Genomic DNA, 18,850 nt, shown 5'->3' on the forward strand with positions numbered 1-18,850 from the left:
ATCCCTTCCCGGTCCTCAGCTGCTGGGCTGGCTCGCCTCACCTTCCAGCGTGGAGCTGGCCGGTTTGGGGCACGGAGGAAGGGATTGTTACGCATAGCTGACAGGTTTGTAAGGCTCTCCGAGGGGAGAGGAACGTTGGGAAAGAGAAAATGATTGTTCCTGGTTTCACACTCAGCTGAGTTTCCATTCCACACATTCCTCGTTACTCACTCGCTCTTAATCCCCGCAGATGTTGACATCAGATACAGACTCACCAAGCAGAGGTTATTGAGAACATGACTTATGCTTGAAGAAATTCCTCCCAGAATATTTCAAGTTTCTGGTTTTCGACTATATTTGGTGGTGGAGCAGGAGAAGCTTTTCCGCATCTCCGGGGCTCCGGCAGTGCGGGACCGCCCGGGGTAGCTCGGGCTGAGGCTGGTGCACTGGGAACACGCTTGGGAGCAAAGTCTCCAACTTCGTGTTTCTCTCGGGAGTTTTACTAACAGGAAATGGCAGCGTCAAGTATTTGGCTGGCAAAACTAACCACATCCAGCGTTCCCAGACTCCAAAATCCCTCTTCTTTTTGGAAACGTGGACTTCTGAAAGTCCTGCCAGCCAATTCCAGCGTATCCCGGGACTGCTGGCACAGTTCTCTTGCACCCACTCGTGTGACGGTGCCACGCTTAAATAATGGGGCATGGGCAGGTTTTCCCATTACAGATATTCCAGGTAATTATTGCTTACTGGAAAAAAAAAGAAAATTATTCCTGGAAGAGACCAATCATATGGAAATTTTGTCTTCTAGGAGGATGAACCTTTCCGTCTGAAAACAGCATAGCAGGTGACTGACAGTGTACGGGCAGGGATTGATGCAGGGCTTCAGAAAAGGACAGGAAAAATTCTCCTGATGCCCCAAATACCTTCCCAGACCTCTCCAAGCTGGGGGAAATCAAGCTCTGAAGTGTTCTTTCCATCCCACAGAAGTTTCCATCGTGTAAAAAATGTTCCTTTTTCTACGCTGAAACAAACTGAGACCTCCTGGAGCTTCCCTGAAAACCGGAGAGGAAACCCGAGTGAGGATGTGCTCGGGCACCCTCCAAGCCGGGGAGAGCCTGATTCGGACCCGCTGGTGCCTGGAGCAGCAGCTGCCCCTCGTGCCAGGGGACTCAGAGGTGTCTCAGTGTGGTTTTTCCATACCTCGTCCTTCCCGGGGCTCGCAGGGTGCCCTGCATCTCCGGGTGGAAGCAGAGTTTGCTCCCGGAGGCGCGCTGCCCCCACCCCGCAGCCGATGCCCGAGGAGGTGCGTTTGGGCAGAGCCAACACCGGCGGACGCGCTCACTCTCCTGTGTCATTCCTCTTTATTTCATTTCCTTGAACACTTTGCATTAAAAATAGAAGTGCTTTCCTAAAATCAAACCCAAGCCACCGACCTCGGAAGCGCTCATCCCAAGGGACTAAGCCACGCGGGTGGGAGCAGGACCCTTTGCATCCCTCCGGGATGCCACGCGCGTCACCGGGAACGACCCACGTCTCGGCAGCGGGACGTCACCCACCAGCCGCCTCCCCCGCCACCCCATCTCCCTCCTTCGCCCCGCTGGGCTGCGCCGGCTCAGCCCCCTCCGCGCCGCCGGTGCCGCCGCCGACCCCGCGCGCCTCCGTGCTCCGCGTTGGGCGGTCGGTTTGCTGCAGAGGGGGGACGCTTTTCCAGAAGGCTCCGAGGGAGACGGCTGTGGAAAAGAAAGGAGATGCTTGGTCTGAGCTGGGCCTGAGAGCTGCGGGAGACCCAGAGATGGCGAAGGAAAGGGACCGGGACACCCCCCTTTGCAGCCGGGATCCCTCCCTGCTTCCCCCCGGAGCTGGTTTATTTCAATCCCTCCTGGGAACAAAAGCCACGAGTCCGTGCCGCAGCGCTAGAAAAGGCAGAGAGCAGCTTTTCCAGGGGGAAGGGGCTGGTAAAGCCGGCAGGGAGAAAGCGGCGGCCGCGCCACAGCCGGTGCACGTTCCGGCGGGCGAGGTGGCCTGGTTTACAACCCAAACGCCGGCGCCGTGCCCTCCTTCCAGCGCCGCGCAGGAAACAGCTGCGCTGGTGCTGTCGGCTCGGCCGCCAAAGAAAACAGCCTTAAACCCAAAACTATCCCCTCCGCCCCCGCCTCCCCGGACACGTTTCTTCCCCAAAATTAAAGCCTGGTGGGATGAGGAGCAGGAGCTCACCTGGACAGTGCTTCGATCGCGAGGCCGACGCTGAGCAGCATCTTCCCCAGCATCGCTCTAGAGCATGTAAATGATGTAGGAGAGGATCACCAGGCCGATGATGGCGAAAAACATCAGGATGAAAATATCCAGCATGATGAGGGAGGAGCCGGTGGGGCAGCGGCTCCGGGCTCCCCGCGGTGCGGAATGGGGCCGCTCGGCAGAGCCGCCGCTTCGCTCGCCAGCCCCCGCGGCTCAGCCGCTGCGGCCCCCCCTCCCAGCCGGAGCACGGCTCGCGCTGCTCAGGATGGAGAGATGATGCTGGAGCTGACGGAGCTGCTTTCCAGCAGGCAGGCGGAAAATCAAGGGATAAACACCCGCGGTCAGGTGGAGCTCGCTTGGCCCAGACCTGCCAGCGGGTTCCCGGGAGGCACCGTCTGCCCGCCGGAGGGTTGCTTTGCCCCCGCTTCCTCCTACCCAAACTGCTGCCCGGTTTACTGGGATGCCTATGGTGATGCAATCCCCTCTTTGCAGCTGGGAAAGGGCCCATCCTACCGGGAAAACAGCAAAAATGAAGTTTGGACATTGCAAAGCTGTCGATCTGAACTCTCACTTTCAGAGTCCGGTACTCCGGCGGCATCCTTCGCTTTCGGGGTCACACCACCAGTTTAAAGCAATGTGGTTTTAGGTGAGCAGCAACAGCCACAGAGCCTTTCTGGTTTAATTTTTTTTGGCTAATGCTGTTGATGCAAATATCCTCTTTCTCCACACACCTTCAAGGTTTTCTTTCCCCACTGCTAAACGCTGCTGTTGTTGAAAATCCCACCTTGAGAGGCTGCAGCAGCCAAGCTCAGCCATCGCCGGCGGCTCTCCGAGCACGAGGGCTGGCCGGAGGCGGGCGGACACGGCTGTCGTGGTGCTGCATTCCCAGTGAGGTCGGGCAAAGCCAGTACCCAGTGCCCGTGCTGTGCTGCCCGCAGCAAAGCCAACCGTTTCCCCAGGTCTCTGGAGCAGCCACCAGCACCTGAACCCCAGCAGATCCCTGAGAGCAAGACCCTTGGAGCTGGACAGCTCTGCAAGGGTTTCTGCAACCTGCCTCACGGCTGAATTTCGACTCCCTGGGGCTCTGCGGTACCCAACAGCCGCAGCACATCGATGGACACGCAGCAGCAGGAGGGCAGGGAGGGATTCTGCTCACCTCAAGTGAATTCCTTGGCTTCAAGCCATGCCAAGAGCGAGGGATGAGCCGAGAAGCTGCATCCCAGGTGGGCTGCCAGGGATGCCAGCGTTTCCCACTCCTGGGGAGCCAGGCAGGGATGAGGACCCCCGTGCCAGCAGCCTCCTCCAGACCCGAAATCCCCACCATATCACAGAGGAGCAGGGAAATGGCCAGAAAAGTGACCGCAATCAAAGCCACCACAATCGGCGGGTAAAAATTAGACTTTTATTTTTAATTCGAGTAAACCAGGAAGAGAATCGGTTGGATTGTTCCATTCAACGGTTCAGCTAAAAAGGCCAGATAACGTTTTTTTTATCGGTGGGTGCTCAACCCGACGGGAAGGAGTACACAAGGACAAACCCCAATCAAGCGACGGATCCAGAAGAAAACACGCTCTAAGCTCAGCACTGAGACGCGACCAGGGAAGCTGGGATGGATGACGTCTACTTTACACGTGATGAGAAGCAATTTAGCTTTCAAATTTTTTTTTTTTTTTACTATTTTATTTATTTATTTATTTTAAATACAGGTTTAGGTGCTTTTCAGCTATGAAAAAAGGCAAAAAAGTGCATAAGTCGAGAGAAAAGGCAGAAATCAAGCAGTAAGAGGTCTGTTTCCCATGGCAGGGGAGACGGGGCAAGGCGTGGGAGGGGAGAACCAGGACAATGGTTTCAAGGTAGCATTAAAAAAAGGTCTGTATACCAAAACGTAATCGCCCGTGTTATTTGGTCCATTAAAAAAACGGTTTATTCACATTGATACTCCCTCCCCCCCATTCCCAGACAAGAACGTGATTAAGAAGAGGATTAGCAGGGAGACACGGACTCCCCCCCTGCCCAGCCACCCCCCTCCCCTGCTCTTGTGCTCAATTGTTTTAGCACCATCCGGGATTCCCATCCCGTAAAGCCCATCCCGGCTGCTTCTGGGGTCCCGTTTTCACCCCAAGGCAACGACGGTGCCAGGAGTCCCCGTCACTCTCCCCCCTCCCGTTGCAGTCGGCTGGGGAACGAGCCAGGAGCAAAACGCTCCCCCTTTCCCTGGCTCGTCCTCCCGGGGGGTCTCTGCCCTGCCAGGAGCCCCCTCCCCACCAGAACAGCATTTGCTCCAGCAGCCCCCGACTCCGCTCACCCCGACCCCAGCACCGTCCATGGACCCCCCCTGCAGCCCCGTGTGCTTTGAGAAAGGGGACTGCAAGCGCGAGGCAGCGGGATCCTCTCGCGCTCCGCGGGACCATCCTCAAGGATGTGTCCCCCAGGAGAGCCAAGGAATGTCTCAACTCAGCCGCTTTGGTCCCTAGATTCCCTCTTTTCCTTTGGGAATAGCAAAGGTGGCAGCTTCCCCTTGGAAGCATCCTGGTCCCACCGTGCAGCACATCCAAAGCCCCGAGCAGCCCCATTCGGTCTCCTCCAGCTGCCCAGTCTCCGTGGTTTGGGCTGAGCTGGGGCTGGGAGCAGGCATGGGGCAGCGGGAGTGCCGGGGGCAGTGGGAAGGCATCACCACTACCCCCATGTTCAGCTTCTCCAACCCAGCAGGAAAGTACCCCGCTCCCGCCCTCCCCGCACAGGCTTCCAGTTATACCCACCCCACTCCAGCTTCGGGACCTCCGGCGCCCGAAAGAGAAGGGGACAGGGATGTGCTTTGAGATTTTGGTCCATGACATGATCCCAAGCCAGCGGTGGCTCCAAAAGCCACCAACCACCACTGGGGACCGACGAGAGGTGCGGGATGGCTCGGGGTGCCAAACCCCACGCTCCGCCACTCAGGGCTGAGCTGCCAGATCGGGACAGTCACCCGAGCACGGTCCCCAGGGGGGTGGCAGAGGGGGAGGATCTTTCCCACACGGCTCAGAAGAGGCACAGGGATGGGGGGCTGATCCTGCCCTCTCCCTGGACCATCTACCCAGCGGGTGGGGGGCTCGGAGGGTCCCAAAAGCCCCGCAGCAGCAAGAGAAAAGCAGGAAGGTTCTGGGTGAGTGTGGGGAGCGACCGCTGCCGAGAGAAGAGGCTGCCCCGGCACGCGGGGCCCCGGGGACCCCCGGGCCCAGAGAGAGACAGGCAGAGCTGCAAGGGGGTACGTGAGGTCTCGGTGCCACAGTGCCCCCCCAGTACAGAGGACTGGGGGGCCCGGTCCAGCTCCAGCCCTCCAGTGGGAGCAGCAGCCTCCAGGCGAGGCAAAGCTGCGGCTGCTCCTTCACCTGCACCGGCACAGCCCCGGCTCGGCCCCGGAGCGATCCGGAGGCAGAACAGGGCAGCCAGAGCCCGAGGCAGAAGCAGCAGGAGCCGCTTCCAGCGCTGCCTAAAGCAGCTGCTCCGAAACCCAAGAAAGATTTTGTTTAAGGATTTTAACTCTGAATGTTTCTCTGGTTTGAGGACTAAAGGGAGCAAAGACTGAATGGAAACACTGCACGGAGGAGCCGGGAGAAGCAACGGGATGAGCCAGAGTGGTGCAGGGTGGAGGCCACCAGCCCATCCCTCGGGATGCACATTCCTCACCTCTTCCACACAGCCATGGCTGCCCCTCTGCCCATCCCTGCCCCAGCGGGGGCAATTTGGTCCTAAAACATGGGCTTCTCCTCCCTTTGCCGGGTCCTGGTGACTCCGGCTGCTTCCCCCAGCCAGGAAACACCGGAGCGCCCGGGAGGGCTATAGAGGAGGGAGACCCAAGGAGAAGGAAAGCTGCGGCGGTTCGGTCTCTCGAGCCCCCCCATCCCTTGCAGACAGTCCCTCGGTCCCGACAGAGCGAGAACAAAGCTGAACTGGCAAGAGAAACCAGAGGTGGCTGCAGAAACACGGAGATGTCGGGACGCGGCTCCGGCGGGCGACGGCAGAGCACGCGGGATAAGGGACGCCGGGGCAGAGAGAGAGACGCGCACACACACACACACGGGGGCTGGCACGGGCCGGGGGCTCGGCGGTTGGCCACGCACCCCCCCGTCCCCTCCGGCGGCTCAGATGGCCTCCACGTAGTTGGCGGGGAGCATGCCCGTGTCGCCCGTGCGCTCCACCGTGCCGTACATCCACCCGTCGTCGATCTGCTGCACGTTGATGATGGTGTCGCCGTCCTGGAAGGAGACCTCGTCTTCGTCGGCCGCGTTGTAGTCGTAGACGGCGCGGAAACGCTTCTGTGGGGAGAGAGGGGTCAGCGGGCACAGACCCTCCCCGTGCCCTGCCCTAGACGGGCAGAGCTGCCCTCTGCGGGGGTCCCGGGGCAAGAGCCGTGCCGGATCCAGGGGGTTTTCACCGGACATGGGGATGCTGGTGCCAGCGGTAGCCGTGGTGAGCAGAAACCAGGTGCCAGCGTTGCACCCAGCAGCCCCTCCAAAACGGCTCGTCCGTGCACAGGGGTGGGGAGCGAACAGGGCACACCCTGACCCTCACGGGGTGGCAAGCGAGGCGCTGGTGCCGGGGTGGGCACTGCGAGCCCCCCGGCTGTACTCACCCCCCCTCCAGAAGGAGCATTGCGCTGCGTAGAGGCCGGTGCCGCGGGCTCCTTGTAGCCGTAGGACTGAGACGACGGCTGCTGGTAGCCTGGGTGGGAAGGATGGATCCGTGAGCGGAGCCGGTGCTGGGATGTGGGGGACGCAGCAAAGCCCCTCGCAAAGACGGGTCGGCTGCTGCCCCAGTGAGTGCCAGGGCAGGCTGTGATGCCCGTGGCCCCCCCCACCCTACCTGTGTTACTGGGCTGGATGTGATGAGACGGCTGGTGCTGTTGCTCCACGGGTCTCCGGTAATTAGTGCTCTCCTGGGAGTTCCTGCGCTCCGGCTCAGCACCCTCGCTGGGGCTTGGGCCCATCCTGCTCCTCTCGAACTCTTCGTGGTATTTGATCTGCGGCGACAGGAGAGGACGGAGCGGTCAGAGCGCGGCGGCACAGCCCGGCAGCAGCGGCCACGAGGCCGAGCCTGGTCCCAGCGCCGGCAGCAGCTCCCGCACCCTTCGGCACCAGCAACGTCCTTCACCCCGTCCCAGCTCCTTTCTTTTTGCTACCCGGGACTCAGCATCAGCCACCCCCCAACAGTCCCAGGGGGCTTCTTCCCCCTCCGTCTCCCCAGGGATGTTCACTCAGATCCCAGCCTGTGGCACAGAAAGGAGGAGGTTTAGGTGTCCTACGTGTGAGATACGCACATTTTTCAGGCATGGGTGAGATTCAAGACCAGGTTCCCAATCCCCCAGGCTCTCCCCCGCACACGCCGCGTTCGGCATGTGACTCCCCAGCCCATGGCCGGGTACAGCGGGCACCACAGAGGTACCGCTCCAACATCAACCCCTGGATTTCTCCTTAACCCAAGCATGAGAGGGCTCCAGAGGGTTTTTCGTTGAAGGAGACTCAAAGCAGATACCACCAAACCCACCAGCTGCATGGGACCGAGCCTTCACCCGCAGCCAGCGCAGGGAGGAGACCCGCCTCCCTTGCAGGGTTAACACAACCGCCTGGGCGTGGGCGTAAAAATTAACAGCCACTGGCATTAACGATGGCATTGCCATCAGAAAGCACCTGGAGCCCGTTTGGCTGCTGGTTAAACAGTTATTTGCAGAAGGGCACTGCAGCAGGTTCCCCACACGGGCAGGAGGCAGAGCCCGGAGCGGGGCCGCCCCCCCGGGAAGGAGAACACCCCGAGGGGAGCACCCGGCTCCCCCCGCAGCGGCAGCCTCCGGCCAGCCCTTCCCAGCGGGCAGAGGCTCGGGCTTTGCACGGCTCCACTGCCAGGAGGGTCTCCCCCTGTCCAGCACCCTCCCACCGAGGGTGGGTTGGGGTATCTCTGTGTGGCAGATGCGCTGGCACCCCGGTGAGGGCTGCTGGGGTGGGCAGCCCCCTTTGCTGCCCAGCTGCACCCTTGGGAGCGAGACGCTGCCGGCTGCGCCAGGCGTTCTGCAGGGAGGGGGGGTCTGCTGGCTGCTGCTGCGTCGTTGCTAAGTGGGTCACTGCAAGCCCAGGCTGGCAGCCAGATGCCCATGGGGAAGCTGCTGAAAATGGCTCCCGTGGCTGGGAGAGGGTGAAAGGGGCCGAGCAGAGGGACACGGGCTGGTTTCATCCCTCTGCTCTGTTATTTAATGCCCCCGAACCTCCATGGATTCTTGCAGAAAACACCGGTGCTTTCTGTAACAAAGACCCCAGCCCTGCTCCATGGTGGGGATGCCATGCGTGTCTCCTGCCAGCTCAGACCCCCATGGAGGAAAAAAATCTTCCAGGCAGGTCTGTTCCCAAGCGGGAAGCCTTCCCCAGCCTTGCTGTCCTGGGGGTTGGTGTGCAGGGAGCGTCCACCAGCTCCCCCAGGAGAGATCCGTGCTTGGCAGAGACCGGCACAGGAGAAGAGGGAATAAACAACCTCCTCCTGCATGACGGGCATTCCCGGGTTTGTGTGCCAGCTCAGACACCGTCCTCCCTCTCCCTGCGAGCCCAGACCCTCCACCCTGGAGCAGCAGAGAGCTGCTCCCACCCCAGGGGGCTTTATCCCCAAGGCAGGGATTGCTTAAGGATGGGGAAGCGAGAGCAGCTCAGGGCTCACAGAAGCCACCACAGATGCTCAGGGGGTTTCTCAGGAGAAACTGGGCTCCAGGGAGCGGGCAGTGTGCCTTCCCAGCCCTGCCCAGCATGGAACACCGTGACTGGCACTGGCGGCTGAAGGTTCATTAACTCCCCACGTGCTGCTGAAGGCAGATGCTCTGCGGGGTCGAGCTGGGGTGGGGGACAGATACCCCCTGCATGTGCTGCGCCCGGTGCCGCAGCTCTACGTGCGAGCGCGCATCCTCCCCGTTCACCATGGCAACGCAGACATCCACGTCCACCACGTACCGCAGCACCGGCACCCGGGCACGGACGGAGGCTGCCGGGTGCTGCTGCTGAGCTCGGACACGGTTTTAATGTCATTTTGGGAAGTGGGAGAGCTGGGTCTCCTGCAGACACGGGACAAAGCTCCCGTGAAGGTCAAGGGGAGACACCTGGTGACAGCAGGTGGTGGGACCCTGGCACAAACGGGTTTGTGCAGCCTTGGCACAAACCCACCACAGGCAGCAGCAGCTGCAGCGAACGCTCCCGACAGCTGGATGGCTGGAAAAGGGCTTTGCAGGAGTCAGGAGGGGCCGAGGCAAGCGGGACCTGGCAGAGGACAGTCACAGCTGCAACGGGACAGGAGGAAGAGGTGTCCCTTTGGCCAGAGCTTCCGCCAGAAGAGAGCAGAGGAGGGACCGAGCCCCCCGGGGACCACCCAGCCCAGACCCTGTGGTGCTGCCCACGCCGCGGCTCCCAGTGACAACTGGGGGCAGTCACAACGACTCCCAGTCCACACCTGCCCCCACCAAACACCACTCTCTGCCAGTCACAGCCAGCGTGGACCTGAGCACCTCGGGAGAACCGAAGGACTCGGATACCCCTCGGGATGCGGCCGCAGCATCTGCCAGCACGGAGGAGCCGGGAGAGGAGCAAGAAGGTCACGAGATGCCCGGGCCAACGGGCTGGCGAGCTAACGCTGCCAGGCTGGCCAGATGCTGCAGCCTCGCGGGATCGTTCGCAGCCGTCGGAGCATGGGGCCGCTCCGGCAGAGCCCCCCCGGCCCCCTGCGGCGGGAGGAAGGTCACGGCAATATCACACGCAGAGATGAGAAGCTACTCACGTTGCTGATCTGATCCTGAGTCTTTTTGATTCTCTGCAGCTCCGGGGTGTCAGCCACCACGCTGAAGCCTTTCCCCTTGTTCTTCTCAAACTCCTCCTTGTAGCGAATCTGGGTAAAAGCAAGAAAAAAAATAACAGATTTAGGTCCATGCGCTTCAAGAGATGCAGCAGCTTTGTGGCAGGCCCTCTGCCTCGCTCGGGAGACCCCCCCAGTGCATCCAGTAACAGCAAAACGGGGCATTGCCAAGAGCTGGAACACACCAACAGCTTCCTACACGTCTGCTGATCTTTTCTCTTTCGGCAGGGGCTGGGGTGACTCGGATTTACTTTGAATTTCCTGGGGGCTACCAGCATGCCCGAGTCCCGGAGCAGCTGCCCCACGGCGAGCTGCCGGCTCCAGAGTCCCGGGATTTTGTGAGCTGTGCCCGTACAAAGGCGTCTCCACGGCAGGGGACGTTCAGCTGCCTCCGGGAAGGAATACACCCGGGGAGGCCGTAACGAAACCAGAGCGGCGAGGGCGGAGGCCAGTGAAACACAAGCGTCCTCACTGCTGTTTGCCAGACACTGACATCAGCAGCCCATTCCCATCACACCCAGGAGCTGAAAAGTCCCGGTTTTCTTTGCTTTTTTTCTTTTTTTTTTAAAAAAAAAAAAACAAGTATAGCATTCCACAGCTCTTAAGACCGAGGTTTCCAGCTCTGCCAGGAGGGAGCTAACCCAGCGCCCAGATGTGCTCCCCAGCCCAGATGTGCTCCTCCCCAGGCCTCGGCAGCCGCGGCTCCAGGGGTCGCTGGTCCTGGCCCCCACTGCTCCCACCCACACCACCCAGAAGCAGCTTCTGCAGAGGCTGAAACCCAACCGCTGACTCGATGGCTGCAACGGGGAAGGAAACAGCACCCGGCTGCCCGCCCCGACGCAGCAGCTTCACCGACTTTCAGATCCGAGTGGCCAAAAAGGCACCTCGTTTTCATGGAAGGGGAGGAAGTAGATGTGCAGAGAGACACCTCGACCTCCTCCAGCCCCTCTGCGAGGATCTGGCCCCACTCCAGTGGCTGCCAGGAGCTGCCTCTGCCCATTTGGGGAGGAAAGAGCCTTTGGGGCTCTGTCTTGTCACGGCCGACGCTGCCCTTCCCGGCGATCCGCCTCTGCGGCACTTGGCAGACGGTCGTGCGTTGTCACCGGGATGGAAAAGGTCACCACCGCCTCTCACGCGAGCGGATCAAACCTCCGGGCACGGCCGGGCAGACAGACACAGCAGCCTGGCTCTGGGCACGACACGGGTCTGACGCTCCCCACCTCCGGCTGGCAGGAGCTGCGGGCAGGGACGGGGATGGAGCTGCCAGTGGTGGGAGATGCAGAGCAGGAGCCGCCTTCGATGGCACAGGATGGGAGCGTGGCCGATGCCTCGCTCCCTGCGGGAGCAGGAACGGCTCACCGGAGCACAGAGGCCAGACACCGGCATGTCTGGCGTCCCCGTAACCCTTCCCGCTCCGTGCCCGACAGCGTGCCAGGCGGATGGTCGGGAAGCTGGGCTGGCCCCGCAAAGAAAGAGCTTGCAGGATGAAGGCTGAGCTTGCAGATCGGCACTGTGCTCACATGCCAGGCCAGGAAAAAGCTTGGAGGCAGAGGATGGGCAGCACAGGGGGCAGGCAGGATGAAGGCAGGATGGAGGTGACTCCTCCCCGACACACGCTCCCACGGACACGCTCCTTCAGACCTCATGTATTTGCCTCCCATCCAGACAGTGTGTCCAGCTGGGCCTGGAAACACCTTTCAGGAAAGGCTGCCAAATGTTTTATAGTATCTCCTGGAGAAGCCAAGAGGCACCGCTGCTCCGTCTGGGCTCTGCCATGGCCTTGCCCAGCTCCAGAGCCAGAGCTGGCACAGCAGGCAGGGGCTGGCAGGATCCCGGTCACGCTGCTGTGCCCAGGTCAGACCCCTCCAGTGCTGAGGCCAGGCAGGGCTGCGGGCACCCAGCACACCACGGAGCAGGTCCTGCCCTGCCTCTGGTCCAGAACACAGGAAAAAAAGAGATTTCTGGGGGAAAATGAGATGCTGCGGTTTCCACTTTGCACAGAGGCTGAAGGCTCAGGGCATCTCTGGGCATCCCACTCCCCAGCCAGCCCTGCCAGGAGGCTGGGAGGGCTCAGGGGCCACCGTGCCCACAGCTTGGAGGAGTTTGTCGGGAGCAGGAGGGGATGCCAGGCACCAGCTCCACACCAGACCCCACACGGGAGAGCTCACCACTGGCTGTACAGGTTACGGTGGCAAAGATAACCCAGAGCTTGGTGCTCTGTCCAAACACAATGCTTCCTTTCCCAATCCTGCAAACCAGGAGAAACACAAGCTTTGGAAGCACGTCGGAGCCCCCAGCCCTCCTTCACAGCCGCAGGGGGTCACGGATCACACTGTCCATCTAAGGGTTTCTATGAATCACGGCAGATTTCTAACTCTAATGCGACATTAGAAACCAAAAGCTTAATGGTCCAGGCTGCAGAGCTCACCCTGGGAGGATTTTAATATGACCAAGACACCAAAGCACATCAGAGGAACACAAGAGACCGATTTCGAGCCAGAAATCTCCTTTTGCTTCAAGCAGTACAGAAAGAGGAAAAAAAAAAACCCACAATTTTTGCTGGCTGGGGAAAGAACAGCTCAAACATCACCGAGGAGGAAGGAGCAGCCTCGAGGTGTTGACCATGGGGCACGAGGAACCAAAGGCCAACAGAGCTGCGACCTAAAACCTGACACACACCCGGAGAGGGCATCAGGAGGGGGTGAGTCACCCCGGGAGCTGCTCTGCCAAGCACCAGCCCCAGTTCGCTCCGCCGCAGCGACGGGCGGGCAGAGGGGGTGCACGTGGCCGTCAGCCGCTCCGCTTCCAGCAAGGGCTGTTTTCCTGGAGCGCTCCGCAGGCTGTGCCTGGGGATGCTGCTCGGAAGAAGAGGGGTTTTCCCACCCCCTGCTGCTCAGCCGGCCTGAGGAACCGGCCCCAGCTGCACACGCACGAGTTGGGGAGATGTAAAAAAATCCAGACTAGAAAAATAGAGCAGTTAATCACAAGGCTGAGCAGTTCCTTTGATAAGTTCTGTATTTTTACCCTCCTAAATCCATCCCCTTCCATCTTCCTCGGTTTCTTTTTACCCCTCTGACTTTCGGGATAGAGGAACCCGGCCCTAAAGAACTGCCCTACAGGGATGCCCGACTGCTGGAGGGGCTGATCCAGGTCGGGGGGGATGATGCTGGTACCCAGGGGCAGCTCTAAGCCAACGTGCATCCAAGGCTGGTGCTCCCAGCACGCCCAGCCACGGAAATCAGAGCATGGCATGAATGTCAGGGCGATGCTGGGAGGAAGCAAAGAAGACCACGAGGCAGACGCTGTCCCCACGCTCGGCACAGGGGAACTACAATTTAACGGGATCCACGGCCCTTCCTGCCTTTGGCACAGGGTGCTGCAGCCACGGTCAGGGCTGAGCGAGAAGGGCGGGCAGGAGGGAGGAAGCGTTCGGGACAGGGCACTTTTCATCCTCTCCCTGCCCTCGTACAGGCACTGGGGGGGTGCAGACAGGGGTCTGGCAGGCAGCGGTGGGTGGGGAGAGGTGACCTGAGAGCCCCAGCCACAGAGCAATCCCACATGCAGCACAGGCTGCACGTAGAGAGGCACGAATCCACGCTCCGGCCACGCTCCCAGCATCCTGCTCCCTTGGGAACTTGAGTACAGGTGACCCTGGGTGACAAGGAGGGACAGAAACCTGGAGGGAGCCTACAAGAAAGCTGAGAGGGGCTTTGGACAAGGGTGTGGAGTGACAGGACACGGGGCAATGGATTTAAACTGAAAGAGGGGAGATTTTGATGAGATCTAAGGAAGAAATTCTTCCCTCTGAGGGTGGTGAGGCAGTGGAACAGGTTGCCCAGAGAAGTTGTGGCTGCCCCATCCCTGGAAGTGTTCAAGGCCAGGTTGGATGAGGCTTTGGGCAACCTGGTGTAGTGGAAGGTGTCCCTGCCCATGGCAGGGGGGTTGGAACTGGGTGATCTGGAAGGTCCCTTCCAACCCAAACCGTTCTGTGATTCTACGGAATGTACGGTTCGGTACGTCCCACCGCGCTTTCACGTGCCCACCGCAGGGACCAGCGCAGCGCTGTGCCAGGGGCTGGAGAGACCCACGGCTCCTGCTGACCCCCCCTCTCTGCGTCCCCTCGCTCTGCCTCGCAGCTGCCCTTCGTCAGCACGGAGCGATGCAGACAGTGCTGTATCCGCACCACATCCCATAATAATACAGCACGCTCCACAATCGATTTCCCCAGAGGAATTGTTCCCTCCATGATAGGAAGGAGAGCGACCAGGCGTGCACCCTGGAAAGGAGCTTCGCACGTCAGAACCCTCAGCTCGGGCACACCGAACCCTCCTGGCGCCCACGTCCCCGACGGCGGGCACCTGCCTCCCACGCCGCGGGAGCCCCCACCCTCCGGCAGGAAGGGCCGTGCCCAAAACCACCCGTTTGAAAAGCTCGGACCAGGAGCCGCAGGATGGGACCCTGCAATTTTCTCGCCGCGCGTGGGCGTAAGTGAGGGCTGAGGGTGTCGGGGCCGCCGCTTTGGGGACCCATTTAGCCACACCGGGCATCATCACCCAGCGTCCACCAGCGACCGGAACAGGAGACGCCTTCTCAGCAGACACAAATAGCGGTGGCATCGGGAGCAACCCTCCACCAGCTAGAAATCCCTTGCAGAGGACATGGACCCATCTCCCTCATCCTCCTGCTGCTCCCAGTCACAGCTTCTCCGGAGGGACACGCATCCGGGGACCTAAGGCTGAACTTGGCTGGCAAACACCAGTTCGAAGGCAAAACCCGACTCCCCACATTCCCTGATCTTACTCCACGAGGGATTTTACTGGCAGACCCACGTGCAGAGCTCTCTCCCTGCCCCAGTAGCGTTAGCTGGGATGCGTTTTTCAGATGGCCCTTGGCAAAGCGTGGTGCAGAATGCCACCCGCTGAGCTGGCACCGCTGCCAGCCCCTCTCCACTAGTCCTTCCAGTTCATCCAGTTAATTTGCCAGACCCTGAACCCGGCTGCCACCCTGGAAGGGCTGAACTGACCTATTCTGTCCCCGGGGCTTTGCTCGGCTCCTGCAATTAGTGACAGGGATCGTCAATGCAGCAGAGCGGCTGCCAGCCTTTCAGCTGGAGTGCTTCAAGAAATACCAACGCCTGGAAAATAGGAGACTCCCTTTGTAGGCAGAACAAAGGCAGAGAGGCATTAAGATCTTATCTGAAGCGTGGGTAGGATCCATCCTCCCCAGGGCTCTGGGCCCTCCAGCCTGGCAGTTTCCACCCGGTTCAGCTCTGCCACCTCCTTCCCGCTGCTCCCGCATCCCTCCCGGCCCCTCTCCGCAGCACCCAAACACCCAGCACCTCCAGCAGCCTCTCCTCCCTCCCACTCAGAGCACAAGACCAGCACCACAAAGGTGGGGTGCTGGTGCCTGGCAGACCCTGCCTGCACCCCAGCCCCTCTTCTGACCCGCTCACGTGTAACCGAGAGCGCAGAACATCCCTCTGCTATGCCAGCTCAAGCCCCCAGAGTCCAGGAGACCACCGGGAGCTGGGCATGGCTGCTTCTTTTCCACGGACAGAGAGGTCCTGCTGGCATTTGAGTCGTAGTGACCAACATCTGGAGGTGCAGGCTTGAAAGAATGAAGACACCCCCTCCCCTGCAAGGCAGCTGGTTTTGCATCCAGCCACCTCCTGCCCACCATAAGGAGCTGGAAGTCCCAACAAGCTACGGAAAAGCCCAGGCAGCGGAGCGCACTCCCTCCCCAGGGTCTCCTTTCATAAGCAACAGCTAATGAAGAGCCTGAATTCATTGTCAGAACAGCGCTGGAGACTCCGGCCCGCTCGGCGCAGCGTTATCCCGATTGTTACCATGGAAAAGCAACTGCGTCCCCTGAACCGCTCGAGGGAACACAAAGCTCTCGGCTCGAGCCGAGCGGCACTTGCGTAAACCACGGAGCCGTTGGGCAACGGGCTCTGAGGAAGAGACCTCACAAAAGGAGAGGTTGCAAAACTTGGGGCCGGCCGCGTGGGCACCACCAGCTCCGTCTGCTGAGGTCCCGAGGTTCCCCCTCCTCCTGCTCCAGCGGGACGCGTTCCCAGGTAATCTGCTTTTCAGCTCCTGATGCTCCCGGGCTAACGGGAAGAGAAGGAAGGAAGGTCACCGCATCCTTCACAGCACAGCAGAGAGGAGTGCACTGATCCTGAAAAAACGACTGTCCACCCTGAAAACGCTACGGCAAATCCTGCGCGGTCCTCCCTCTGCCCGGGACCAGCAGTTACGAGGCTGAGCTGAGCCAGCGTGCCTTGCTGACAACGCTCCGCGCGGGCTTTTTGCCCCTTTTCAAAAGAAAAAAGGGATTAAACAGATTCCCAGAGCAGTTGCCACATCCTGTGCTCTCCTGAGAGACGCTGACTCAAGCCAAAACTGCCGCTGGATGTGTTTTCTTCCAGCACAGCGTACTCCGAGCACACGTTGAAGCTCACAACAACGGTTCAGGGCATCATCTCAGATGCTTCAACACAGCCTCTCAGCAGAGCAAAGTCCCACCAAGAAGGGTCACCCACCGAAGCCATCCGTCTCCGTGCCAACCCTGCCCCTTCCAGCTGTTCCTCTGCAAAACTGATGTTTGCTTTTCTGTTCTTCAAGTCTTGGAGTAAGAGAAGGAAACCAGGGATCGCTCCTTGGCTCAGCCCGGGGACCAAGAGCCAACAGTTCCCACCAGAACATCAGGAGATACCGGCAGGAGAACCCAGCCCACAGCTGTGCATCAAGGCTGGGGACTTTTGCTGATCCAGGGACACCCCGGGGTATAAAACGGGACACGTCTGGACAACACCCTCCTCAAACAGGCTCTTCTCTTCCCACTAGAGAAAGAAATCCTTATCTGGGCCAGTCGTTATCCCTTCTATCTGTTTACTTCTGCTTGCCAGAGCTTTCAAGCCCTACAAGATTTGGGTTTACCCCACATACTCGCCCAGACAGACAACACCTCTCCCAGTGCGGCCATTTCACCCAGTTGCATGGCTGGATGTCAGCTGGGAGAAGGCAACGCGGTGCCAGGCACGGATGGGGAGCAGCTCCCGGATGGAGGGAACGGCAAACACAGCTGGGACACGTGCGACCTGCGAGGAGGGACCCGTGCCCCAAACCCGCCTCTCCCTCACCCATGTGAGGGTGTAGGAAAGCACCCGGGAACGCGGGGCGATGGGGCGATGCACGGCGGGCACGGGCAGACCCGTGCGCTCACCTGGCTCTGGAGCTCGCTCTGCTGCTTTAGGCGCAGGTTCTCGGGAGTGTCTGCCACCATGGTGAAGGACTGCTTCGGGTAGTGTCTGCGGAGAGACAGGAGGTCCATTAGTCCCGGGGATCCCACCGGTCCTCTCCCACCCGCCCCACAACCAGCAGCCCCCCAGGAGACCCCCAGCTCTGGAGCATCGCGGTGAGCCGTGGCAGCACCAGGGCTGCGGACACATCCACGCGCGGGTTGAGCGGTGCCCGTTGGAGCTGATGGGATTTCTCACCCTGAACCCCACGCCTTCCCCAGCAAAAACGTGTTTCTCACCAGTTTCTCTCCCAGTCTCAATGTACTAAGTTCAGCCAAACTTCAGTTTTATCAAAAAAGGGGATGGGAAGGGTTTTTTTTTTTCCCCAGGACAAAGTCCTTCCAGGTTTGTGCCTGTCTGATTCCTGGAGAGACCTTAACACATCTTCAGGGTTTCACTGAAGTCCTCAGGGGAACGTCAGGCCACGTAAACGCTGCAAACGCTCTGGTTTACGATGACTTTGCCCCTTCCCCTGTTTCAGCTGGGAAGGTCAGAGGGGAGCAGGGTGGTTTTACTCATTTTATGGAAGTTTCAGCCACACATTCCTCAGGTCACAGTTTCCTGGTACTGCAGAACATCACAACCCTGGCATAAACCAAGTCAGCCCCAAGTCCTGGGGCACAGGCAGCACCTGCCCCATGTCCAGCGTGTTCAGTGAATCCTTCGGATGTGCCTGGAACGGGAGCGCAAAGCAGGAGACCCTCCGTCGTGGTCTGGCTACGAGCCAGTGGCTCCTGTTCTGGAGTGCCATGGAGCAGCTCTGAGAGCGCGTGCAGCCTTTGCTGCAGATAAATTATCAGCTGGAAGAACTCAGGCGCTGGCAGAAGGTAAACACCGAACCCTAAAGCTGAGCTACGAGCCCCCTCCAAGCAGATGGATGAACTTCCTGTGGCCATTCCCACCTTTAGGACAGAGGAAGTAGCAAGAGGCAAATCGCTGCTGTAACGGGGGAGGTTCACTGCCTGAGCTGGGCTCCACCAGACCCCAACAGCAGTTACTGCCAGAACTGGGACAGTCTCCCAGGCTGCCAAGAAGCGGGAGGGTCAGCCCCAACACCGTGAGGCTTTACCACTCCGGTCCCAGTGCTGGTCCTTCACTCGGCGTCAGCCACGTCCTGCATCACAGAAGATGCTCTCGCCCACGGCCAGACCCAGCCCTGGCAGCAGCCTCGCCGGATCCACAGAGCTGCAGAGGGAACTCTTTGCAAGAACGTTTCCAGGACGTTCCGTGGAGGCAAAGCCCTCCGTGCACGATGCTCCTCCATGCACAACACTCCCCAGGAAACACCCAGAGAAGAAATCTGACCCTGAACAGATGGTGACTGCTCTCACGGGACGGCAAAGAAACCAAAGACGTCCCACGGCAGCACTTTGGGTTTATAATGCAGAGAGCAAGAAGGGGAAAACTGCTTTTTTAAAGGGTTGGAGGTTTCTCTTTCACAGGAGTGGAGCAGGATTCCCCAATTCAGTGCCAGAA

The 18,850-nt window shown here is 60.0% G+C and overlaps 1 protein-coding gene across 2 annotated transcripts in view; it reads right to left on the minus strand.

Annotated features, from left to right (window-relative positions):
* Nucleotides 1–6,338: 6,338 nt before the first annotated feature.
* The window catches only part of LASP1 (LIM and SH3 protein 1), a 28,432-nt gene continuing 15,920 nt past the window's right edge, over nucleotides 6,339–18,850 (minus strand). Inside the window, exons 3-7 of one of the 2 annotated variants that reach the window (XM_086626599.1) lie at nucleotides 17,299–17,383; nucleotides 10,000–10,107; nucleotides 7,089–7,216; nucleotides 6,830–6,983; nucleotides 6,339–6,512 (exon numbers count right to left, since the gene is read on the minus strand). In XM_086626599.1, the coding sequence (XP_086482725.1) occupies nucleotides 6,339–6,512; nucleotides 6,830–6,983; nucleotides 7,089–7,216; nucleotides 10,000–10,107; nucleotides 17,299–17,383 (649 nt within the window). Of the gene's footprint in view, nucleotides 6,513–6,829; nucleotides 6,984–7,059; nucleotides 7,217–9,999; nucleotides 10,108–17,298; nucleotides 17,384–18,850 lie in introns of both variants that reach the window. The other variant, XM_086626600.1, reaches the window with a different exon arrangement.

The sequence above is a fragment of the Tauraco erythrolophus genome, chromosome 25 (genome assembly GCF_009769465.1).
Source record: "Tauraco erythrolophus isolate bTauEry1 chromosome 25, bTauEry1.pri, whole genome shotgun sequence".
NCBI lineage: Eukaryota > Metazoa > Chordata > Aves > Musophagiformes > Musophagidae > Tauraco > Tauraco erythrolophus.